Source organism: Aethalodelphis obliquidens, unplaced genomic scaffold (genome assembly GCF_003676395.1).
Source record: "Aethalodelphis obliquidens isolate GAN/ISIS:26980383/991018 unplaced genomic scaffold, ASM367639v1 scaffold8, whole genome shotgun sequence".
Taxonomy (NCBI): Eukaryota; Metazoa; Chordata; class Mammalia; order Artiodactyla; family Delphinidae; genus Aethalodelphis; species Aethalodelphis obliquidens.
Window position 1 is genome coordinate 14590279 of NW_020837952.1, and position 27273 is coordinate 14617551.

Sequence of the window (27273 nt, forward strand, 5' to 3'; positions counted from 1 at the left end):
TCTAGCAAAACAAAACAGGGTGGCAGCTGGCCTCGCCGCATTCCCATTTTCTCCCTCCACACGCTTCCTTCCCTGAATGCCTCCACCCACCTTTCACTTAGACTTATACAACTGCCAAAGCAAACAGAGATGCCTTAGAGAGAAAAAAAAAAAAGAAAAAAAAAAAGAATAAGAATAAAAAGAGGAAAAAAGGAGAAAGGGGAAAATAAATCCCTTCAGGACTTTTTGCACTTTGGGATTCACACAGCAAAACTATCTGAATGCCAACCAGACTCCTGTAGCTTTTCAAAGCACACAACAACCCAGTCCCCCAGCTTAAGTGGCATGAAAAGCAGACCCACCAACTGATTGCATTCACGGTGTGTGGTCCAGAAAACCAATCCATTTGGAGGACAAAGCCCACACCTCTTCTTTGCAAGTTCATTCGGTTTCCTCACTTATTGTTTTCTCCAGGTAATGCCTGCAACCTAAGTAGGATCAGTAAAGTTAGTAGCCCTTGATAAAGTACAGGAAACATGGGTGGGAGGGAGAAGATGGAGGGAGATGCTGGCGGGAACAGGAGAGCCTCCTTTATCCTGGGACCCAAGGGAAAGTCTGATCAGTCTTCAGATGCCCGAGTCCTCTCAAGGTATGGGTAGCAGAGCATAGAGCTAAAAATGGCTAAATTTTTACATAAAAATTAATAGAAAGCTCAATCACAGGTTACTCAGCACTCTCCTAATTTTGAATCCGTAGAGACCTCTCTGACTAAAACACTCCCAATCTGGCATGGAAATGGGGTAAGTGCCACCCAGCACGCGTGGGCTTTCCAATAATCTCAATCCTTTTTCAAGAGGCTGGGTGAGGATTTCATCTTGCCTCCCTCCCTACACATAATCACTCATCATTTATGACTGGCTTTTAAAGGGGACTTCTGAACAAACTATGCACTGTTTAAGCTTAGCCTTAGTTCTGTTTTGAGTTTTAAAGCAATCTCATTGTTCTAACCAAACAAAAAAAGTTTTGACTTGGGTGAAATAAATAAATGTTACCTGAAAGGAAAAAGAGATATAAGCTATAGATCGAATTTTCTCCAGAAGATGTTCTCTCTGTCCATAGTTCTTAAAGCAGGAAAAGGCAGAGCCTGCCAGGTAATGGTCTCATTTTCGTTTTGTCCTCCCCTTAGTTTCCACAGGAGATAGAGCCAAGCTGCTAGGTTGCCCAACTTCAGAGAGCACCGAGCTTTTGTCAACTGCAGTGTGGATGGTGCAATGCGGGAGAACTGTCCCAGAGGTCTACCAAGGTTAGGGGCTGCAGACCATCCCAGAACATTAGCTGGATGTGCGTCAGCTACATTTACCCAGCGCTTCTCCTAACCACTCTCCAAAATGATCCTTCTTTTTGTCACAAACGTCCCGCGCGGGGGAGGAAAGAAGGGGACTAGGGGAAGCAGAGCCAAGTGAGAAACAGGTTTATTAGAAACACACATTTAGCCATCCTGCTGAGCCACGATGGCCCTGAAGAAGCCTTAAATCTGTTCCTTCTTTGCCTCTTCTTCAAATGAAGTATTTCCCACTGAGTGCCATTTCAGCCACCCTCCCTGTGAACATTCCACAAAGATTCATACGACTCTCAGAGCATGTAACCATAGTTCATTTCACAGTTGAGACCTTGAGTTTCTTGCATCACTTAGTTTCCTGTCTCCCCTAAGCTTCTGCTCTTCAAAGAGGGACATCTCTAGGCAGCACCACCACTTCTACTGATGAAGTTAAAGTGACCCTAGCGATACAGGGCAATTTGAACTTAACAAAGGATTCAAACTAAGTAGGATAAGGTAAGGTGCTTGGAAACTTAATGGCTTGGCTTTTGAATGCTCAGTTCTCAGGCTGTACTCCTGGGAGTATCAAACTTCCAGGACACTCAATATGCTAGTGAAGATCCACTGCCTCAGCAATGGGCTGTTTACTGTACAGGGAACCAGAGAAAAACAATTTTCCCTGGAAGCATCGGGGAATGCAAAGATACATTTAATACACGATATTTGATGGGGGTGGAGAAAGAACTTTTTTTTTCCCTAGGAGAAATTTCTTTGGCACCACAAAATTAAAGGATTTTCTAACCCTGTCTTCTTTTTGTCTTTCCCAGAGGAGGAAATTGTAAAGGCCGGCCCTTGAAAAATAATATAGTAAAATCTAACTTTATTCCCCTAATCTCTTAATAATGCTGCAGCTGGCCATGATCTATTTAGCATAACACAAAAATAATGTATTTGTACCAAGCAGATTTGAAATGCTTTAAAATAGTGAAAGCTATTTACTTGATTGATTAAGTTAAAGTGTTTACATAAAAGTGTCGTATTTTGACATCAGTCATACAACACCACATCTGGTACTTCTAATTAAACTGTGTGAAAAAAGACGACATTTTTTATTCAGTCACAACAACATGGCTAACGGAAAGTACAACCGTATTCGTCATGCCCAGGGCCTGGGATCTGCAGTGTGGCATGTGGCTGCGAAAATCCCCAGATTTGGATCTTGCAAAGCTTTCCTAGCCTCCAACACATGTTTTGCCTGAACAAAGACTAAGAAACTGGGTCCCACCTCGGTTATTATTTTTTCCTCTTTTGATTTAAACTTCTCCAAGCGCCATCAGTGAACTAAAATGTAATGAGAATTAGAATAAAGTTATCTCAAGAAACTTGTGCTCAGAGCCCAGGTAAGGCACTTTGTTTTGTTAAGCTTTATTCCTTCAGATTAGGAAATAAGCTCAAGAAACTTGAATGGGGGTACAGGGCAATGCAGCCTTATTATTCATTCAGAGCAGGAGTTCATTTGTATCTTCGCTGAAGTGTGGAACTCATACCTACCTTAAAAATGGCCTGCTCCTTCCTGAAGCACTTGATTTAAACCACTGCTATTTTTTTTCCCTTCCAAAATTAAGATGAAATATTTTAAATATAACAAATAAAAGACAAAATGGCTTGGCTTGTTAAAGCATGCTTGCTTTACTTTTAATATACAAATAATACTTCAAAATCCTCCTTTTTATTTTTTTAAGTTAAATTATGTCCACCCCATGTGCAGATTCGATTTACTGACTAAGTACACAACCAAATCTAGCCTCCCTGGGAACCATCCATTTGCTTAAGAAGGTGGAGGAGACACTGCTGTATTTTCTTAAAGAGATTCCTGGCATTTTTTTCCTCCTTCATTTCACCTTAAAGACTACCTTGAGAAATGTTGCCCAGCAGTAAAAGGAAAATGAGTTCAAGCTTCAAAATCAGGAAATTTGGATAGTAAAAATGTAAGTTATAAAGTCAATGTCGATGTTGATCGGAAAATAAATTGAGCTCTTTTAAATGGGTTAAGTGTCAGCCCTGAGAAGTAAAGACCATCCGACTTCCTATAGAATTATTCATCCTTGCTCAGGCAAATGTCGCCTCCAAAAGGCTCTTAAACTGCAAAAGGATACGTTGGGCCAAAATGGTAAAGTATTTGAACACACATATGGGGTATGCACTTATTTACCATGTACTATGTTCAATTTAAAGAAAATAAACGTGAAGGCAGGAACCATGAACAAATAGAAGGCACAGTTTCCTATAATTGCAAGGAGGCTTAGGTAATGCTCTATGTGGTGTTTGATTTAAAATGTTAAAATATTAACAGAAGTTTTCTATAGTGGAGTGTTCCTATCACAGTGAAATGACTCATAAGAATGCTAAATTCAAACCAGATGGGCACAAACATTAACTAAAAAAAAAAAAAAAAATCAGATTTTTTAGGGGTCAGCATGGGTCTTCATAAAAAAGAAGACCTTGTCTGGGTTAGTGAAAAATGAACTTTCAGTGATAAAAAAGAAAACAAGAGAAAATATTAGTGACTTTGTTTTAATTATACAAGCCACTGTCAATTAGAAGAACTAACATTCACAAAACTTTACATTGCCATTTTAATTTGAAAAAGATGACTATGGTAATCCTGAGCCTTCAGATAAACAGGTACTTTAATGTCTCCTGTACAGCCGAAGTCAGGGACACATGAATTCAGCTGTGTACCATGCTAATATTGTACCAGAATCTCTTTGCTTCCCACCAAGAAGTCATCCTCATTGAAGATTAGTGTGGTATAGAAACCTCTAACCGTCCACCCACGGCATGATGCCAGCCTCTGCTCTTCTTTCAACAGACCACAGAGGAAAATTCTCATTGCTGGGTCAGACACCCCACCAAATCTCCTCTGCTCTCTTGTTGAAAAATATGTTCCCTTGCTCTTCTTCCTTTTTGTTTCTTTCCTCCAGAGCTTTTTACCATTTGCAGATTGTCTGCAACATGTGCTGTGTTTAACTGTGTACATTCCCTACGAGAAGAAAAATATGTGGGCTCAGAATTAATATTGTTTTTGACTTATAGGGAAATTCCAGTTGTGTTTAACTTGGACTGTGGGATCCAGGAACTTTACTGAGAGGAGAAACGAATGTATTTTGAGCAAAAATGTGTACGGGGAGTTCCCTACTGTTTTGTTGCTGGAATCTTGGACAACACAGGGAAAAATGACAAGCACATAATTTAGTCTGGCAGCCATACCACTCTGTGCTGGGAGCCTGTCAGTTCTCACTAGCTAAGTAAGGGCTGGGCTGCTTTGGTGCAAGGATGAGAGACCTCCCAGGAACAAGTAGGTACTTGAGGAAATGGTGTTTCTCATTCAGTAGGTGGCCTCTCCTCTGCAGGGCTGTGTGAAGCGATGTCCCGCGTGGTGTTCAGGGCACTGTGCTACACTGAGCTGTTTACCTTTCGGATGAAACCTAAAACCACAGACCTAACCATTTGTGGTCACCAGAGATCTTATGGCAGACTTTCTAAGAGCAGTTGTGTTAACTCCGGAATCCTGGCTCCAGTCCAACTAAAGTAATTACATTCTGCCTCCCTAAAATTCCCCCTGCAGTTTCAACTGAATATGATAGTCTCAACCCTCCACCTCACAGCGTTGCTGGGCACGGCGGTTAGCATTCCGTGGAGGCGCAGTCTGTAATTCCCTGTGGGAAGAAGTGATTCCCAGGTCCTCACCAAGGTGCAGTGATGCTTAATTAATTAGTGCTCATAAAAGCATGTGGAGAACCTCAATTTAAAAGTGCTCCTAGTATACAAAGGGGCAGGAGTGTCCACGTGTTCATTTGTCCAGAAGAGCGAGCGGTCAATGTGCTATTGGACGGCTTTAATGGAAGTACAAATTCAGGACAGCAGAGGGACAGTCCCACTGCCCTCCAACCTAAAAATATCATATCTGGGCCAGTGTATTCAACTCTGGAGATGCATGTAAGAGAAGTACCTTATCTAAGAGCAGCATGTCTTCAGAGGCCACCAGAATGAGGAAGGATCTACAAATGATATTGTGACATGCCCAAAGGAATAGGGAATGTTTAACCAAAAAAGAAACGAAGGAAGGAAGGGGAGGAGGGAAAGAGAGAGGGAGGAAGGGTGGAAGGGAAGGAGGGAGGAAGGAAGAACTGACGTTTGAAGAGCAAACATACTTTGTCACCCCATAGAACAGAACCAGGACCAGTGGGTAGAAATCACAGAGAGGCAGAGAAAAGCCCTTCCTCCCAGCCCCAGCCTAGAATATCTTTTCCCACTATCTCTGGGCATCAATTCAGCTCTCACCCATTCACGAAGTTCAGGTCTATCACCAGACGAAATTCATTCCACCAAAAACTCATCTAACACCAAACTCGCTCAGTACTTACAATCTGTAGCACTGATTTGGCCTTATCATAGGCTTTCAATGGAGATCTCATTAATTCTAAATATCTTTTTTCATCAATATGTCTCTAAGATTTATCAGAGCAGGACCATGCATTATATTTCTCCATATCTGCAGTAGTGGTAAGCAAAGTACATTCAACCAAGTTCTTCACAAAAGCTATTTATTCAGAGACTATGACAGGTGTGCTGAGTATACAAAGATGAATAAGAGAAACCTACCATCAAGGGTGAACTCCCACTGTATGGCATGAATTATTTTTTAAATAAAGAAAGAAAAGAAGAAAAAAAAATCACATTGGAAGGATCAGGAAAGATTCTCAGAAAGAGGTCTTTGAGGTGGCCCTTGACAAAAAGATGTGCTTTTAATAGGCCAAAGTGTCAGGGGAGACATTTTAACAGGGAAGGAACCTTAAAAGCAAAGGCCTAGAAATGGGAAAACATGGGTTAGTTTCTTGGAACTAAGTAAAGATGTTTCTTGAAATAGGATATAAGTGAGGGGAGAAGCAGGAGACAAAAGGAAAGGCTAGTTGGAAATATATTTTGGAAGACCCTAAGAAATTAATCAGCTCAGTAAATAACAACGTGCTATAGAGGAATTTATCTTTATTTTCAACTGGGGAAATATTAAGATGAGACTTACGCTTTAAGACGTTGACACGATAGGGCTGTGTTAGGTGGATTCCAGCGCTGAAGGCTGGAGTCTAGGTCAAGGTAATTACAAATCTAACCAGGGAATGGAGTATGGTGCTCAAGAGGTGGGGGAGGGGAGGATCAAAGGAAATGGAGAAAATTGATTTCACAGAACTTTAACAAGTTTGCTATGGGGATATGAAAGGAGATCTCTAGGTTGGAAATTAGATTTGAAAAAAAAACAGAAATAAAGAAATCAAGAGAAGGACCCAGTTTCCATGGGAAAATGATTAATTTAGTTTTTCACATATTAAGTTCAAGAATTTGTGCTGAATCCAGGTGAAGGTTCCTAGCATGTAGTTGGAAATGCAATACTGGGCCCAAAGAAGAAGGGCACAGTGATTATATATATATATATATATATATAGCCTCTATCCACATAGGGGAGGTGCCAAGGCACAGAATATATAGAAAAGAAGAACCCTCAAAAAGGAGGGACGGCCAGCCAGGCCATCACTGAGGTCAGACATGAAAAAATGACATAAGACTTGACGATTAGAAGGTCACTGGTGACCTTCAAGAGTAGATTTCAGTAGCCAATTGAAGGCATAACATCTCAGGAGAAAGTAGAAATGGGAATTAATGTAAATATAGGGTTCTAGGAGATTTAGAAAAGCTGTCATAAAGCATATGATAAAAACAGAATCAACAAGAGATGGATTTTTAAAGTGCTGAGTAATAGTGAGTGATCTTTGGAAGTCACCCTAAAGATACTGTACACACCAAAAACAAAACACAAATGTAAAATACTGGCTAATGGTTTTTCTTAGTAGTGCACTGCATCCTGACAGTTCACTGAGAAGGCAATAATAAGGGTTGATCTGGGTGGGGATTTGGTTATGCGGGAACCAGGAAGTGTAGGTTGATAGAAGGGGCAACAGGAAATTGACTCTCAAGGATGGAATCTAATGAGGCTGGTGAGCTTGGCCACATGATCACGTTAAGCAGAAATAGGAAGGAGGAAGCAGAAGACACATTCGCAGACACCTGCCCAGCACCCTGGGAAGTGCTAGGGGTATAGAGATGGAGATGCATGTATCTCTGAGGGAGTGTTCAAAGTGGAAGGGCAGGAAACACTTGCACTGATGATGATGTACAGGAATGATGATCAAACTCAGACTCCACCACTTAACTAGCTATGTCATCCTAAGTAAGCAACTCATTTACTAGCTATATCATTCTAAGCAAGTAACTTAACCTCTACGCCTCGGTTTCCTAGTCTGTAAAGTGGGGGTGGCAACCCACCTCACAGGGTTGTTATGAGAATTAAATTAAATAATCCATGTGCTTGGCTCAAAGTAAGCACCGAATGAATGAATTTCACCAACTTGCCATGTTCTCTTTAACCTGCTCCAGTCTGCAGCTGTCTAATCTATCCCTTCCCTCCTGTCTACCAGCCTCACCCTCTGTGAAATCCACTCCCATCCCTAACAGGTTAATGGTGTGGTGCACCCAGGGGAGTAAGTTAAAGATTATGAGCCTCAGCCCTACCAAGTCTTGGTGAATTTTCCAGCCCTTTATCTCTGTCCCTCCAACCCACAGCGGAAGCTCAGATTAATAGCTAAGGGACTGTACCTAAGTTGGGATGGGGGAAGTAGATTCTCTCTTTAGTTGCTGGGCTTGGCTCCAAGATTTCTCTTTCCTCAGTGGAACACCTTAGCTATGAGTCATTGCTCAGAACCATTTCCTCAGGGAAGTTGGTAAGGAAAGAACATGAGTAGCAAGCCCCTTAGAGCTAGCTATTGCCTAAGAACAGAGGACGAAGAAGAGATCCATGCATGGGGGGGATCCCAGTCTCTTTGTGCTTCTCTTGGGCCCAGAGACTTTTCCTTTGCAAACAGTGCCATCTATACATCGGACGGGTAAGAATTTAGTTCTTTACTTCACTTTGAGGAGACCATGGTGTATTTTGCCTTAAAAATAAGTCCCCCATTTTACCAACTTCACAATCTTTCTATTCCACTTTCAACACCAAGGTTAAAAATGAAAAAAAAATACTTTTTTTTAATTGAATGAAATCAAGTTTTTCTCCTTTTTGGCATGAATCATGACTTGTCCCAATGATTCGGCAAATTACTATCTGTAAATTCTAGGAAGGTGTTTTTGCAGCTCTTCTTTTTCTTCTGGAGATCATAGATAGTCCAAAGATACAAAATGACTAAATGTTTTATCAAGAGACAAGAGGGTGGGTGACATAGAATAAGGGTCCTTCAAAGAGGGTTCAAGACCAGGAAGAAAAATAACCCGAAGTTGTAATCTGTCTTGTACCAGCACTTAAACAAGACCAGCAGTAAACTTCCTCTTGGAGAGCCACAGGCAGGCTGGAAAGTCCGCTTATGCCAACACCTTCACTTTACAGGTGAGAAGCATTAAAACTGAAAGAAATTTTCTTAAGCTCCATTAGAAAAAATAGATTTGTAGGGGGAGATTAGATACACCCTGTATAGTCCTAAGGGGTTAGTTCATTGAACCTATGTTTTGTTGATCTACTAACTACAAATACAAATACAAGAGGGATCAGTACATACTGGGTCCTTGAACATGCAAAAGTATTTAATGATAATGAAGGGAGAAGAGGTCAAGATTTATCCATTGCAAACTGTGTGGCATATCTCATTTCAGTCTCTTAGTATCCCTCTGAGAAGGGCATGATCACCTTGTTGTAAAGATGGGAAAACCTATTTGCCTAACGTCACACAACTTGTAAAATGTGAAGTGAAATCTATCTGGCTTCCAAGCCCAATGTCTGTTTGTTTGCTTGTGTTACAACACACACATTTTTTTTCGGTGTTGCTTTCCCATCAATCCTGGCTTTACATGTTAAAATCCCATTTATAATTCCATTTTAGGAATAGCTCACAGCTTGAACCATGTAAGGTCTTCATATGGCTTACCATCAAGTAGCCATTACTTTTAATTTTTCTCATCACTTCCCATCTCGGTACCAACTAATCATTCCCCAAAGTGATCTGCAAATCAGATCCAGGAATGAGGGAAAGGTGGACAAAGGGGAATCCATCCAATCCCACCTTCCACTACCAGATCAAGGCTCTACCTTCACCTATTTGGCCAAGGCAAAGATAATTTATCCTGCTCGAAAATGCAAGTGAAACTTTTCATTCAAAAAACAGCTAGTGTATCTTCTGGTATTCTTGAAAAAAGAAGTTCAACCCAGAAATCCTATAAGGTTTTCAGCCTCGTGGGAGGCTGTCTTTCTTTCACAAAGGCAATGACAAAGAATATTTTCTTCAAGGCGGCACAAATCATTTTTAGTGAAAATAAATGTCACAATACCCTCTGTAATTAATACATTCATTCATTCTTTCAACAAATACTTCTTGAGTACCAATTATGGATTAGGCACTATCAGACTTGCAATTTAGCCTCAGAATTGAGATCCTAAATAAGCCAAGGTCTAGGAACACTTACCTCCCTAACTAGAAATGTGATCCTAGCATTAAGGTACGTTTCCATCTAGTTAGGCAAATCGTTAGTTAGCCTTTTCATAAAAAAGAAAAAAAGGACAGATTTTATTATGGAAGCTATATGTGTTGATACTAGTTGTAAAGAAGAGCATAAAACTTCTAAACTTGATAATAAAGTTTCAAGCATTTCTTGCTTCCCACACAAATATATATCCAGCCAATATACAAACACGATCCTCCCACAGAGTTCTGGCATTTCAGAGAGAAGGAGGCATGAAGCAAGAAGTTCTCACCTCATGGTCTCTTTGTTTCCCAGCTAACATATGGTAATGGGATCCTTTCTGACTTATTTTATTGAAAGCCCAATCAACTACCTTCAAATGATATATATATTTTTTAAATATAAAATACAAAAAATATTTTCATAATGTGTCTAATTTGGTCCTCTAGAAAGAAAGTGGATTTCAATATCTGTGCTCTCACTTTCATTACTCCCTTGGGTATAAAGAACATCTTTCTTAGAAAAAGTCAGGGGTTTCTGACAGAGAAAGTGAAACTCAGATTATTTAATTAATTCACCCAATCACACGTATGGTTTCTAAAAGGCAAAAGTAAAAATCAGACACTGTTCTTGGAACTGCTACAACTATTTTGGCACACAACAATTTCGCTTCCAGGACTTTATCCCATAGATATGCTCACACAAGTGTGCAAAGTACAAATACAAGGATGTTCATTGGTGTTAGAGGAAAACTAGAAATGAGAAACTAAGTGTCTTTCAACCAGGGGTTGGTTAAGTGAATTAGGATACAACTACAAAATGGAAAATCAAGAGTTGCTTTAAAAAGAATGATTTAGGGGGCTTCCCTGGTGGCGCAGTGGTTGAGAGTCCACCTGCCGATGCAGGGGACACAGGTTCGTGCCCCGGTCCGGGAAGATCCCACATGCCGCGGAGCGGCTGGGCCCGTGAGCCATGGCCACTGAGCCTGCGCGTCCGGAGCCTGTGCTCCGCAACGGGAGAGGCCACAACATTGAGAGGCCCGCGTACCGCCAAAAAAAAGAATGATTTAGGTCAATGTGGGCTGTTATGGAATGATCATAATATACAAGATCTTTCCACTCCCAGTTTAGTGTTCAGTATACCATGTTGCCAATTTCAGTCAGGGTTTGATCAGGACAGCAGAAGCCGCTCTATGTATTTTAAGCAGGAAGGGCTTTCACAGAGGGAAATAGAGGCTTACACAACTATTGGAAGGGCTGGGGAAAAATGGTCAGGGAGGCTATCACCGAAGATCTCAGTCTGCAGCACTATGTGGGTGGCTCTCCAGAGCTCTTCCAGAAGCCTTTCTGATGGTCTCAGCCTGCACTAAAGCAAATGAGTTTCCAAAAGCCACCTCCAACTGCATCAACCTCTGAGAGTACCAAAGCAGGCAATAAGCAGGCGCTCACCCAGTAGCAGCTGTGAACCATTCTTGTGTCATCTGCCCACGGGTTTGCCTGAAAATACCTCTGGAGAGAAATGACCTCTCCTTCTCAACTTCCTTCCAGATCTCACCCTTGGGTCTCACACTGGCAGACTCAAGTCTAGAACAAATGAAGAAGGAGATTCTGGGAAATGTGATGCAGAGGAGACCAGGGAGGGGACAGCAACAATATGGGTTTGACTACAGACAGTCCCTCACTCTGCCTTTTACAAGGGAAGGTGGCATAACAATCCTTTGACTGGTGGCCAAAGGCATATGTAAAATAGAACTTTACAACAAAAAAATTAATTTATATCCAGTTTCTCTAAAATAATATCTTTAGAACATGCACCCAGTTTTCTCATGAAGGTAGATGTCGTATCTTATAGTCAGAACTGAGAAGTCCAGAAAAACTTCTGAGCTTCATAAAATTTCATATCCTTTTTTACAATCCTTACAGTACATAGAAGAATCTATAGAAAAGTTTGATCTTTTCTTTTATGTGACAATAACATTAGTTAATATTCAAATCTGTCTAGTGTTCATTTGGGTAAAGTGCTTTATGAATGATGTTTTCCTGTGATTGTCTAGTCCCTGAGGTAAGTGGCACTAGCCTTATTTCACAGGTAGGGAAAATCGAGGGTAAGAAATTCCTCTAGATCACACTGGGGTTATTTTACAGAGCCTAGACCTGAACTCTGACACACTCTAAAACCCAGGTTCTAAACCACTCTTGGTGAGGGGAAAAATGATGTGAATCAAAAACTCTAAAAATTATGTTCTTTATGAAATACTAATTGGGGAGCTGGGGCAGAGGGAGAGAAATGACTTATACTTGAGGCAAATATTTAATAAATCTTGGGTTTAAGCTAAAATGTTGAATGCTTCTTAAAATCTTCTAAGATATTTGAGCTATTGTTATTTAGGAGTCTGTTTTGCCAGTGGTACCCAGTCACCGCATCCGAAAAAGAGAGAATTCATTCATAGTGCAGAAGAATTAAACTAATTTTTTTCCTTAGAGAAGAAGAAACTGAATTTCTCTAAATGTTTAAGCAATTATAAAACAATTATAAACGTGGGCTCTAAAATTTCAAAAACAATCGCAAACATGGACATTGAAGTCACTCAATTAAATATGGTCATGCTGATAAGATTCAACTGTATAAGAGAATGTTCCCTAGATGAGAAAAGGCTTTCACTTACTGTAGAGACTCGACTTACCTGTTGGAAAGGTGACTTTATCTCTTCCCCGAGGCAGTAAATTAAAAAAACCCAGTGAAATGAGCAAGAAGTGGGAGAAGAGAAGCCCTTGGAAAGAGGGAGGTAGAGGGCTTCCAAGCAGAGTATAACAGTGAGAATTATTAAGAAAAAATACATAGTGTTAACATCTTTTTGCCCATCACCATCCCAGAAACAGAAACCTGTACTGCATTTCTAAGCTAATCAACTGGCCTTATAATACTGACTCCCCAGCACTGCTACCCCCAGCCCTTACTCAGGTGGGGGAATAAGTAGTAGTCCCATAGATTATACACACTGAAGGTTAAAGTGGGTAAGCCCTTGAGGGCAAAGTGATGGAGTTGAGGTCATAGGGGAGTTTGAGTTTCTCTGAGACTGGGGAAGAGATGAAGGACAAAGTGGCAAAGGTAGCATCCTTTACACAGAGGAATGGCCATGAGATGCTGAGTCTGTGGTCAGGGGAGGATTCCTGGGAGAAGTATCTCTAAGCCTGGCCAGAGCATCATGGCCGAAGAGACAGAAGGCAGAGCCCAGTACAAGACAACTGCACTGGGCAGCAAACAGAGTGACAGTAAAGATGAAGTGCTCCCAGACTGCTGTCTGTCCCCACTTTTAGTTATTACTTAAAACCAGGGTTCCCGCCTGATACTATAGCGTAAAGAAAGATGCTTCCTAAATGACTGAGGACAAATTTATGGCCAGACATGTTATGGGTTGAAGCAGAATAAACTTCATATAGAAAAGTAAAGTGGGCTTCTGGTTAAAGATAGCAATAGCCATCTAAGGTCCAAGATGGTGGCACAGGGAGAACCTGAACTCACCACCTCCCGTGGACACACCAAGTCTACAGCTACATATGGATCATTTCCCTCTGAAAAAGATCTGAAAACTAGGTGACCTGCTTCTCCACAACAAAGGATACAAGGACCACAATGATATGGGTAGACAAGGCAGAGACACAGTCTTGGCAAAAATTGCATTCCCAGCATGGCATGGCAACACTCATAGGGAGGAACCTCACCAGTCGGGTGCTTCCCCCCAAAGAGAGAGGAGTTGTCGCCCCATCAAGCACCCCAACCCCTGAGATCCGCATCAAAGAGACAAGCCCCAAAACGTGTGGCTTAGAGGGTCAATGGGGCTGATGTCCAGGGACCCAGAGTGACACAAGAAACTGAGATTCCCCTTCTACAGGGCTCATGTACAGTCTCTCTTGTCCCAAGATGCATTAAAAAAAACAGCAGTGTGAAAAGTGTCCATTACATGAAGGAAAGTCATTTGCTAATCTAAAAGCATCTGCTGGAGGAGCAGGGGACAGGTGATACTCCCCCTAGAGATGGAGCCACTGGTGGACAACATTACTGCACTTTCCTCCTACCCTGCTAGCACAGGAGTGGCTGTGAAAAAGCTCTTTAGAGCTCTTATGTCCCATTACCATCAGTAATGGCTCTAAGAAAACTGACAGAAATAAGTTCATTGAATTTGAGTACTTGAAAGCATGGTTTTGTATCACCAAATCTGTACCAAAAACTGGTTAATTTGTAATCACCGCTACCTCATAGCTTCTGGTAGTTAACTGGAATATCTACTTATGGTAGATTAGAATATTTTTCAGATTCTCTCCCCACTCCACTGATGTTGGGCTTGTACCCATGACTTGCTTTGGTCAGTAGAATGTGGGGTGAATGACAACACAGCAGTTCGTAGCTTAGGCCTTATAAGGCATCACTCGTTTCCACTCACCCCTCTGGGAGCTTCTGACTTCTGCCATGGGAAGAACATGTCTCAGTTGACCGCTGTTCCTCCAAGTTGGGTCCTGGAATAAGACATGATGAGCAGACCTGAATTCCACCTGAACGCTAACCAACACATAGACCCATGCAAGAGTCACACGCTTACCATTGTAAACCACTGATGTACTGTGGCCGGTTATTACACGGCAAAACTAACACTTGCAGATTTTTTTTAAAGGGTGCTTCCAAATTCTGTTTGAAAAAATTCCCTAAAATTCCATCCTGTTGAGAAGCTTTATACAGGAGAAGAAGAATCAGGCTTCATGCTTCCCTCTGCAGCAATACTCACATTACTCTTCATTTATATTTAGTTTTCATTTTACAGATATCTCAAGTAATTAATTCTTTCTGTTGCCTAGAGTAGAAAGCCCAGTCCACACCACTGACCTGTTCTGACTGAAGGCAGTGGCTGGCAAATGTGGAACCTCCAAATACGCTGGCAGCTCAAGGAGCAGTTCCCTCATAGGGTGTTGGGCCAAAGTCCCTGCTAAGTACCTGTGTCTATAAGGCATTTTATTTTAGAATGTAGTGGAAGTGAGTCTAGAAGAAATTTAGAAGGAATAACAATGAAAATATACAAGGGAAATCCAGCAATATACCTTTCCTCTCTTTCTCTTTAAAATAATAATAACGATCCTTTACCATGTTTTTGCTGAGGGGAGACTAAGCTCTGTGTTCAGCAGACCTTGAAGATTAGCTCCTGCACATTGCCTTCCTCAGTCTTTGGGAAAAACAGCTTCTCCCCCATGACACAAAGTCCTGAACTAGCACCTACGACATAAATAATTAGGGAGAAACTTTAAACTGATGAGCTATACTTAGAATATAGTAGGCATTCGATATATATTTATTAATATGAACGATAGTATTTCTACATTCATTACTAACATACTTTCATTTAATCCTTGAGGTAGATATGACTGTCAGACTAAGGCTTGGAGAAGTGAAGCAACTTATTGAAAATCACACAGTCAGGATTTGTTGGTGCATCAACTCAAAACGAGATCTGATACCAAAGCTAGAACTACACAATGATAATTCTTTGTTGAATGAACTGAATAAACTCCCAGACTTTCCAACATCTCTAGCTCCCTTGTGAAGTGGAAGAATCAGACTTAGCTTGTTTTAGCCATTTAGAAGCAATTAGGTACGTTTTCTCTCTGCACTTTCTCTCCTCAAAAGTCTTGAACATTCCTGTGGACGCTAAAGCAATATTGCTCTCATTATTAACTGTTTGCCTGGTCCCTTCTTGTGTGTTTCAGGCAATTCCTCAATAGTCTTCATATTACTTTTTATCGTCTGCCATTTGAAATATCTTGGAAGACTGAAAATAAAACTTCTTTTCCCACAGACTAGTTTCTGTTTCCATTTGGTAAACTCTAATACTTCTTTCTCCTCATATTTCAAATTCGACTGAAGATAACATGGCTTTGCTCTTTGCCTCTAACTATTTTAATCCTTGTGCATCAAGATCAATGAGCTGATGAAAATGTGCCCACCTCAGGGAAGGGTGATACAAAGACCCCTAAAGCCAACTACATTTGAATCTGCTTCCAAATGTCACATGCAAAAGTATTTTCCCCCAATATATCCTGGTGACACTTGAAAGCTCTGTCACTGCAAACATCAGGCCTTGGGCATGATGCCTTTGACTAGGATTTCTCTTCTCCTGCAGTTCCTGCCTGTCCTTCTCTCCCACTCAACTTCCTGAAGGCTTTCCCCAAACCAACTTGCAACCCAAATGATAGAAATTCCTATAGAAACCCAACAGTAGCTCACCCTCTCTGGACATCCCCAGTACTCCTCCACCCCTTCTACCCAGGGTACCTCAAAGAATGATTATTTTATTTTCTGCAAGATATAACTCTGTGTCAAAGTTAGAAATTAAGTAAGCTCTGAATTAATGATTGAAGTCAATATTTGTGATTAAGAAGAAGTCAATGTCTGTCAGATACTGCATGCAAAAAAAAAAAAAAAAAGAGTGCCATTTAAGAAGGACAAAGAGGCATCCTTGAAGGCAAATCTTGCATCTTCAAATAGAACAAAATTACAGGCAAACAATATTCATCCCAGAAGCTAATCTTGTACCCCTGCTCATAAGTCCTAGTCACCACGTGTGTGCACCTTTCACCTTGAGTCTTGAATGTTCCCAGTTTCTCTTTTTACATGTACCTCTGGAATTTTGGTGTCTCTCATAAATACCCTTCTGATAATTGACCCCAACTTTGCTTCTGTTCCAAATACAGTTTGGGCATTTGACTTTGGTCTTAGACCCTCTAGTCTGCCCTATAGTCTTTGTCCGTGTCCACCACGTTTTGTCTGACTGCTTACCCAGCAAGTAGAATATCCACGAAGAGACAGTCGAAGGTTTTGTTCAGACTTCCACCCAAGGCAACGGCTTGTTCAGTTAGGGGATAACGTCCCTTCCAAATGTTATACTTACAGCTGAATTCTAAGAATCATTTCCTACTCTGAAACCTTCAGGTTTGGGGGTAGAGCAGAGTCTGAGATGGAGGCGACATTCCTATTCTAAACCATATCCATCTATTTCTTTTTTAAATTTCTTTTTATTGTAGTTGATTTACAATATTGTGCCAATCTCTGCTGTACAGCAAAGTGACTCGGTTATACACACATAGACATTCTTTTATTTCTTAATCTTGATCAAGAGCTGTATGTGTTCATATCTTTATTATAGATGCATTCATTGGAATAAAAACGTTTATTTATGTTGTTCTTTTAAAAGACACACAATGTGTCCCACTGCATTTCTACGAACGAGTTTCTTTTATGGGGTATTAGAGCGTGAAAAATATTCTCCTGAGTTTTCCTGAGCAATGGTATGACACATAACCACTAAACCTCATACTAAGAAAAGGTTAGTTAAATAAGAAATCGAAAAACCTGCCTGCAAATAATACTGTAAAAGTTTACAGTCCATCCTAACCATCAAGGATACTTTCCAGAACTTCAGGGTTTGATAGTAAAATGTATACACACAGTACACACACATATGTATGTTTCTAATAACAAAGGACTAAAGTAAAATAAACCTGCTTGTCCAAATATGGTTGCGTTACAGTCAAAGTTTTGCTTAATATTTCGAGAAGAGCTTTGAGAAGATAAATATTCTCAGCCTTGGATCTGATATCAGATGCTCATGGTGCCATCTACCGGCCGTTTGACCGAGAGACCTGGATTTGGAAAGTTGTGTTTTCAGTACAAAGCAGCCTCCACGTTGCCAAACGTCCACAGCTCCACTGTGGGGGCCCGATTCTACTTAAAATACCCAGCTGTGCTGATTTCCTTTTTCACAAAAAAGACATCCAAATTGTTGAGTGTCACCAGAATGATCAGGCATCTCATTTTGAACAGCAATGCTTCTAATAAAACAAAGTTTAAGCTACATTCTGCACTAGAAGCATAGATGGTCATCTATCTGCTCTGTCTGAGCATCAATGTGAGGAAGGGGAGTAGTCCTGGCCAAATGTGTCTTCATGGAAACATCCTCTCAGGAGCACATAGTGTTCCCAGTAGAATGAAGCTGGCGATAAAGAGGGGAGGTGGTATGTGTAGGTGCTAAAATGATTATCCCTCTGTAAAGAGCAGTGGACAGATCTTGGTCCTCCCTTCAGAAGTCATGAGGTTACTACAGGCTGCAGGAGATGGCTCACCTTTGCCAGTGACTTTCTGAGCAAGTTCTCTCATAAGGTCCATTCCTGGAGAGCAGGTCCAATGTCATCTCCCCACTGAGTGTATGCTCTTTTCATGGCATCTTTCTACTTTTCAGAAGCTAAGCTTGTTCTCCTCTTTAATGCTTTCTGTGTCTCAGGTGCAGAAGGCCCTTGTGGATAATCCACACGTCACTAATGAGCCCATTTATCATCCTGCCCGGCCCCTTGTTGAGGTGCTCTGAGTTGGGAGCTCCTGGGGGCCTGGACATTTTCGAATGTAAGCCCATGTCAGCCACAGCCGGCGGGCTTCAGAGCTGCCCCAGCTGTTGGTTAAGCCCAGGACTAAGCAGCCATGGTCCTTTCACACAAATCAAGAAGTGTCCCGTAGGTCTCTACATGGAGACCACCTGATCAGAGACTTCTGAAATCTCTTTTTTATTAAAGAATCTATGAAGAAAGTATTTTCCAAGAATTAAATTAAATTCCAAACCTGATGTATATTTTGAGGATAAAATCCAAAATTCTGAGAGGAGGGTAGGGTCCCTCTTGAACCAAATATCAACCTGGCCCCTTTCAAAAGCTATGGTTATCTGAGATCTCTAAAAATAAGATGGTGTGGAAAATTTGGTAGATATTAGGACTCAAAGACAATTTCTTCATCCCTTCACATCAAACATGGGTCTATCTGTATGTCCTTAAAAATACTGGTATGAGTTAACACAACAATATTGGAAGCATACTGATGATTTTAGCGATCGGCCCCTCCTGAGAAACAAGAATGGAAATTTGAATAGATCTAAGTGTTTACAAGAGCACACAGTATTAAGTCCCAGACCACAACAAGAATTTAAAACAACAGGTTCTACAAGCATGAGTGATTTTTAAAATAAAGGTTGTATCCAAACATTGTTTTATTTTCAAAGGCTGGTCTCACTTCAACTGGCGCAGAAAAGGGGCCTAGAAAAAAATGGTTGTTTTTTGAAAGAAAATCTAAAAACACTCTGCTAAAATCCAACTAACGCCTGTGTGTCAGAAGATAAATGGACGATTCATTACTCGAAACAAAACAGTTGTTTTTCTACTTAAGATATCTGGGATATATATACAAGAAGCCTTTTAGAAAAGGATAAGTCTTCAATAATTTAACTAAAAATGGAGGGATACAAAATAGATTTGTGATGCACAGAGAAAGAATACAAGATAAAATAGCGACATCATTTACTGTGTTCATTTAGAGCCCAAATCCAGCTGATATAATTTGTGAATTTTCAATTTGATATACTCACAGAGGTATAAGTTTTGGTCTGGGTCTTTTGATGATCATTCTCTTGTTTCAAGTTTTCTAAATAAAACTACCAACTTGTAAGTGCTATTTTTACTACAAATAGGAACCTAGATTATTCTAGGAGGGCACCCAAAACATGGCACACCCAAGAAAAATAGCTTCTATTGAATAAGAACCACAATCATATTTGCAAGGGCAGTGAAGAGATTATCTTTCATCACAGAGAAACTGAGATAATATATTTTCAGCTCCCAAACTCCCAGCTATCCCAAATGTTCACGCCTCTTTTGTGAAAGAAATGTACCACACATTCTGATTTTCCTTTGATCAATCCTATTATTTTCCAAGGATCTACATGTATCTAAACAGTGCAGCAAAAGGAAAATATGGTGTGTTGAATTCAATGAAAGAAAGAAAAAGAAAACGGTGAGGAAGAGAAGGAGAGAACATTCAGAGAAAAGAGAGACACAGAAAAGAGAGGGGAATGGAGCAGGTGAGAGAAGACAAGACAGTAAGGGGGCAGAGACAGGAAATCTAAGGAGGGAGGAAGGAAAGGTGGGGAGAGGAAGCAGGAGGGAATACAGCACAAGAAAGGTGAGAAAGGAAAAAGGAAAGAAAGCAAGAGAGAAAGGATAGAAAAAGAGGAAAAGGGAGGACAAAATTATGAGGAGGTGGGGGGAATGAAAGAGTCAACGAAGGGTAGTGGGCGATGGATCCCTGGAGAGGCTGAGGAACACAGATAATAACCTAGTTACTCAGCCGTTTAGAAACTCATCAGGTCCGAGATGGAAGGAATATTACAGAACATCTCATCCAACACTTCAGAGTACAGATTCCAAAATAGAGGGCTGGGGAGGTTAAATAACTAAGCGGAAGTCACATAGCTAGATATCACTGTTGGAGAAAAGTCACAGAAACAAAACAAATAGGTACTTGGCCGCAGCTTTTTGATCATGAAATAAACGCTTGGGCAGCCTCCCTGCGCTTCAGGCTGCTGTTGGGCTAGTCTGAGAAACGGGACCGAGCATCCAGCGGCAGGAGGCAGTCTGCGTGCAGAGAGGATGCAGAAGCAATCATGATCCAGCATCCTCTGAGGTCATTACTCGGCTCGAAGTGAATTCCTAGCGCAACCAACAGCTTCATAATCAAATAGAAGTATCAAAAACGAAAGAGCAGTAATAACAAAACTCTAATCCCTCTGGTATTTAGAGGAGGATAAGAGCTTGAACTCCAGGGTCAGACTGCCTCCGTGTGAATCCTCACTGAGCCGCTGTCCTGCGACCTTAGCTAAGCAGTTTCTTTAACTCAGATCCCTTGTCCAAAAATTGAGATAATAATAGTATTTGCCACCCAATATCACTGTGAGGATTAATTGAAACAATCCGTGTAGCGTGTTGACTGACAGTATCTGGCACACCAAACCAAATGGTTTGGGATTCTTGTTGGACTATTTCAGCTTCAGCGCCACCCAGCTGTGTTTAAAGCCTGGAACTGACTCTACTTCATTTTTGTAAAATACTTGATTATGAAACGCGTTTGGCATTTATTTTGAATGAATGAGGAGGGATAGTGCTAGGCTGGCATCAAGCCACTTTCAACCTCTCTCTGAGACGACCACTTGGCGAGGTTTTCCAAGCACTAGTTACCTGTTTTTTGAGACTTCAATGTCCGATGTTATCGGTCTTAGTTATGAAGGATAAACCTAATTTGGCATTTGACTTGATTGGCTGCAGACCTGCTGAATGCGATTTGTTTTGAAATGAAAATGGAAAATGGAAACGAAGGCAGAACTTATTAATTTACAAACATTAATGCTGATCTGTTGATTTTATGCTTAAAAATAGCCTTGTATCCATTTCAGCTGAGGTGCTGATCCCTCAGTGACTGCCTCCACATCTTTAATGTCACTTCTGAGTGCTCGTTTATTACAGGAAGTGAAGTAAATCAGTGGGGAGGCCGATTAGAATCCCTGTTAGAGGAAAGTGGATAAAAATGAGATTAGGGAATGTGAGTGCATCTCTAAACCACTGCACTTGACCAAACCAATTACATTTAAGTATGCCTTCTGCTCCAGCCCAAAGGAGCAAGCAGTGATTCAGGAAAAAAAAGAGACTCGAACTCTGAGTGGTAAGCTATAGTCATTGGCTTCACACACACACAATACACACACACACACACACACACACAACACACACACATACATACACACACACCACAACACACATATATACACAACACACACATACACAACACACACACAGATATGCAACACACACACAGACACACAACACACACATACACAGACAACACACACAATACAACACACACACACCACAACACACACATACACACACAACACAGACAACACACACATACACAACACACACATACACAACACATACACACACAGACAACACACATACACAGCACAACACACAGACAACACACACATACATACACAACACACACAATACAACGCACACATACACAACATACACACAACAGACAACACACACACATACACAACACACACATACATACACACACATATACACAGACAACACACACATACATACACAACACACACATACACACAAGACAACACACACAGACACAACACAGCACACACACATACACAACACACAGACCACACACATACATACACAACACACACAATAAAACACACACAACATACACAACACACACATACACAACACACACAATACAACACATACACAACACACACACCACCTACACAACACAGACAACACACACATACATACACAACACACACAGATACATACACACACGTACACAACACACATACACAACACAACACACAGATAACACACATACATACACAGCACACACACAACACACACAACACACAGCACACAACACGCACAACACACACAACACACACATACACAACACACAGATACGCAACACACACAACACACATACACAACACACATACAACACATACACAACACACACAGAGCATACATGATTTTCCTCAGGTGAAGTGGTATTTTCCCATTGTAACTTCTCCACATGTTCTTAAACCTGCTTTCCGACAACAATACTTCCTATTTACGGTGCACATTCTAAGTCCTGGGCACTGGGCTGGGAGTTTTACGTATGTAATTTCATTTAATCTTCACAACAAATCTGTGACATGGATAGTGTTGCCCCTTTAAAGATGAGGAAATGAAAGCTCAGAGAATAATAATATTAATAATAATGCTTACTTTTAAAAATACTTACATGTGCTAGATGGTTTTACACACACTGCTCATCTAATCTTTCATGATTCTGTGAGATATGTTTTTGTCCCCATTTTAAAGATGAAGAGAATGTGGCTCATAATTATTTATAGTAGCTACCACCTATTATATACTAATTGCGTACCAGGCACTGCATCACATTTTTTTAATATACAACGCATTATGTTTTTAATTCTTACAACCTAGTAACATAAATCTTATCATCTCCACTTTATAAATGAGTAAATGAGGGCACAGCAAGGCAGACAACTTGCCCAATAGCATTCAACTAAGGCAAGATGAAGCCAGGATTTTAACCAATAATAGGTAATTTCAAAGCCTGAATACTTAACCTATGCCATGCACTATCCCTACTTCACTGCCTTTCTAATTTTGCATTTATTTTTTCCTTTATTTCTAGTTAATGTAATGTAAATGTTATCTGGAGAAACTTCAGATCTGGAAGACATGGATTCAAAACCAGTTTGAAGTGGCTCTCACTGTCCAAATCTGGGACAATTTGAGCCTCAAAATAAATAATGACAGTAATGGATTATGATCCATTTGGTAAGTAGGAATTCATGAGTCCGCACTGATATGAATGAATAAATGAAGAGAATAGAAAGCTTTTCCTTAAAGTAGAAAGCCAGCCAATAAATACAGAAGGAATGATGGATCTAGAAAACCACCATAGTGGCAATCACCATAGTAATAATTAACTCTTGCAAGAAACATCAATGGATGCCAAAACTAGTGGGTGGAAGTGGAGTGAGGAATATAGTCTCAAAGCATCTCCCCACAAAGTACTTATTAATACCAGGGGGAAAATAATTTTACAACAGAGAGACAAGGCAGACACTACAATCTTAATCAAGAAGTCAAAGTTGGGGCTTCCCTGGTGGCGCAGTGGTTGAGAATCTGCCTGCTAATGCAGGGGACACGGGTTCGAGCCCTGGTCTGGGAGGATCCCACATGCCGTGGAGCAACTAGGCCCGTGAGCCACAACTACTGAGCCTGTGCGTCTGGAGCCTGTGCTCCGCAACAAGAGAGGCCGCGATAGTGAGAGGCCCGCGCACCGCGATGAAGAGTGGCCCCCGCTTGCCACAACTAGAGAAAGCCCTCGCACAGAAACGAAGACCCAACACAGCAAAAATTAATTAATTAATAAACTCCTACCCCCAACATCTTCTAAAAAAAAAAAAAGTCAAAGTTAATACCACCACTCACAGGACAGACACCACATGCCAGATACAATAAAGGAAACACAGCATCCATGATATCATAGCCAAAAATGCATCCTGGGGTCTAATCATGAGAAAACATCAGAAAAACACAAATAGAGGGACAGTCTACAGAATGACAAGTGTATAATTTTCAAAAATGTCAATGTCATGAAAAGACTGAAGACATGTTCCAGAATAAAGAGACTGATGAAAACACAACTGAGTGTAACATGTGACCTTGGATTAGAGTCTTTAAGGTGCCACTGGAAAAACTGGCAAAATTTAAATGGGGTCTCTGGGTGAAAAATATATATTTCTTTTAACCTTTCTTGCAACTTTAAGTTTGAAGTCTGTCAAATAAAAAATATTAAAAAAAAAATTCAACCGGGGAGCTTCCGGGAAGATGGCGGAGGAGTAAGACGCTGAGATCACCTTCCTCCTCACAGATACACCAGAGATACATCTACACGTGGAACAACTCCTACAGAACACCTACTGAACGCTGGCAGAAGACCTCAGACCTCCCAAAAGGCAAGAAACCCCCACGTACCTGGGTAGGGCAAAACAAAAAAGAATAAACAGAGACAAAAGGATAGGGACGGGACCGGCACCAGTGGGAGGGAGCTGTGAAGGAGGAAACGTTTCCACACACTAGCCCTCCGGCCCTTCGTGGCCGGAGACTGCGGGTGGCGGAGGGTGGAAGCTTCAGAGCCCCAGAGGAGAGCACAGCCACAGAGGTGCGGAGGGCAAAGCGGGGAGAGATTCGCGCACAGAGGATCAGGGTCGACCGGCACTCACCAGCCCGAGAGGCTTGTCTGCTCACCCGCCGGGGCGGGCGGGGCTGGGAGTTGAGGCTCGGGCTTCAGTCAGAGCGCCTGGAGAGGCCTGGGGTTGGCGGCGTGAACACAGCCTGCAGGGGGTTGGTGCGCCACGGCTAGCCGGGAGGGAGTCCGGAGAAAGTCTGGACCTGCCGAAGAGGCAAGAGACTTTTTCTTCCCTCTTTGTTTCCTGGCGCGCGAGGAGAGGGGATTAACACTGCTGCTTAAAGGAGCTCCAGAGACGGAAGCAAGCCGCGGCTAAAAGCGCGGACCCCAGAGACAGGCATGAGACGCCTAAGGCTGCTGCTGCCGCCACCAAGAAGCCTGTGTGCGAGCACAGGTCACTATCCACACCCGCCTTCCGGGGAGGCTCTGCAGCCCGCCACTGCCAGGGTCCCAGGATCCAGGTACAACTTCCCCGTGAGAACGCACGGCGCGCCTCAGGCTGGTGCAACGTCACGCTGGCCTCTGCCGACGCAAGCCCGCCCCGCACTCCGTGCCCCTCCCTGCCCGCAGCCTGAGTGAGACAGAGCCCCCGAATCAGCTGCTCCTTTAACCCCGTCCTGTCTGAGCGAAGAACAGACGCCCTCAGGCGACCTACACGCAGAGGCGGGGCCAAATCCAAAGCTGAGCCCCTGTGAGCTGTGAGAACAAAGAAGAGAAAGGGAAATCTCTCCCAGCAGCCTCAGAAGCAGCGGATTAAAGCTCCACAATCAACTTGATATACCCTGCATCTGTGGAATACCTGAATACACAACGAATCATCCCAAACTGAGGAGGTGGACTTTGAGAGCGAGATTTATGATTTTTTCCCCTTTTCCTCTTTTTGTGAGTGTGTATGTGTATGCTTCTGTGTGAGATTTTGTCTGTATAGTTTTGCTTCCACCATTTGTCCTAGGGTTCTATCCGTCCGTTTTTTTTTGTTTTTTAAATTTTTTTTCTTAATAATTATTTTTTTATTTTAATAACTTTATTAAATTTTATCTTACTTTATTTTATTTTACTTTATCTTCTTTCTTTCTTTTTTTCCTTCTTTCCCTCCTTCCTTCCTTCCTTCCTCCCTCCCTCCTTTCTTTTTCTTTCTTCTTCTACTAATTCTTTCTTTCTACTTTTTCTCCCTTTTATTCTGAGCCATGTGGATGAAAGGCTCTTGGTGCTGCAGCCAGGAGTCAGTGCTGTGCCTCTGAGGTGGGAGCACCAACTTCAGGACACTGGTCCACAAGAGACCTCCCAGCTCCACATAATATCAAATGGTGAAAATCTCCCAGAGATCTCCATCTCAACACCAGCACCCAGCTTCACCCAACGACCAGCAATCTACAGTGCTGGACATCCTATACCAAACAACTAGCAAGACAGGAACACAACCCCACCCATTAGCAGAGAGGCGCCTAAAATCATAATAAGTCCACAGACACCCCAAAACACACCACCAAACGTGGAACTGCCCACCAGAAACACAAGATCCAGCCTCATCCACCAGAACACAGGCACTAGTCACCTCCACCAGGAAGCCTACACAACCCACCGAACCAACCTTAGCCACTGGGGACAGACACCAAAAACAACGGGAACTACGAACCTGCAGCCTGCAAAAAGGAGACCCCAAACACAGTAAGATAAGCAAAATGAGAACACAGAAAAACACACAGCAGATGAAGTAGCAAGGTAAAACTCCACCAGACCTAACAAATGAAGAGGAAATAGGCAGTCTACCTGAAAAAGAATTCAGAAAAATGATAGTAAAGATGATCCAAAATCCTGGAAATAGAATAGACAAAATGCAAGAAACATTTAACAAGGACCTAGAAGAACTAAAGATGAAACAAACAACGATGAACAACACAATAAATGAAATTAAAAATACTCTAGATGGCAATAGCAGAATAACTGAGGCAGAAGAACGGATAAGTGACCTGGAAGATAAAAGAGGGGCAATAACTACTGCAGAGCAGAATAAAGAAAAAAGAATGAAAAGAACTGAGGACAGTCTCAGAGACCTCTGGGACAACATTAAATGCACCAACATTCGAATTATAGGGGTTCCAGAAGAAGAAGAGAAAAAGAAAGGGACTGAGAAAATATTTGAAGAGATTATAGTTAAAAACTTCCCTAATATGGGAAAGGAAATAGTTAATCAAGTCCAGGAAGCACAGAGAGTCCCATACAGGATAAATCCAAGGAGAAACACGCCAAGACACATATTAATCAAACTGTCAAAAATTAAATACAAAGAAAACATATTAAAAGCAGCAAGGGAAAAACAACAAATAACACACAAGGGAATCCCCATAAGGTTAACAGCTGATCTTTCAGCAGAAACTCTGCAAGCCAGAAGGAACTGGCAGGACATACTTAAAGTGATGAAGGAGAAAAACCTGCAACCAAAATTACTCTACCCAGCAAGGATCTCATTCAGATTTGATGGAGAAATTAAAACCTTTACAGACAAGCAAAAGCTGAGAGAGTTCAGCACCACCAAACCAGCTTTAAAACAAATGCTAAAGGAACTTCTCTAGGCAGGAAACACAAGAGAAGGAAAAGACCTACAATAACGAACCAAAAACAATTAAGAAAATGGGAATAGGAACATACATATCGATAATTACCTTAAATGTAAATGGACTAAATGCTCCCACCAAAAGACACAGATTAGC

At 41.5% G+C, this 27273-nt stretch overlaps 1 protein-coding gene across 1 annotated transcript in view; it reads right to left on the minus strand.

The window, feature by feature from the left end:
• The window catches only part of LLPH (LLP homolog, long-term synaptic facilitation factor), a 113872-nt gene that overhangs the window by 58934 nt on the left and 27665 nt on the right, over positions 1–27273 (minus strand). The window contains exon 3 of the mRNA XM_027106938.1: positions 14301–14373. Coding sequence (XP_026962739.1) covers positions 14301–14339 — 39 coding nt within the window. The 5' untranslated portion in view covers positions 14340–14373. The remainder of the gene's footprint in view (positions 1–14300; positions 14374–27273) is intronic.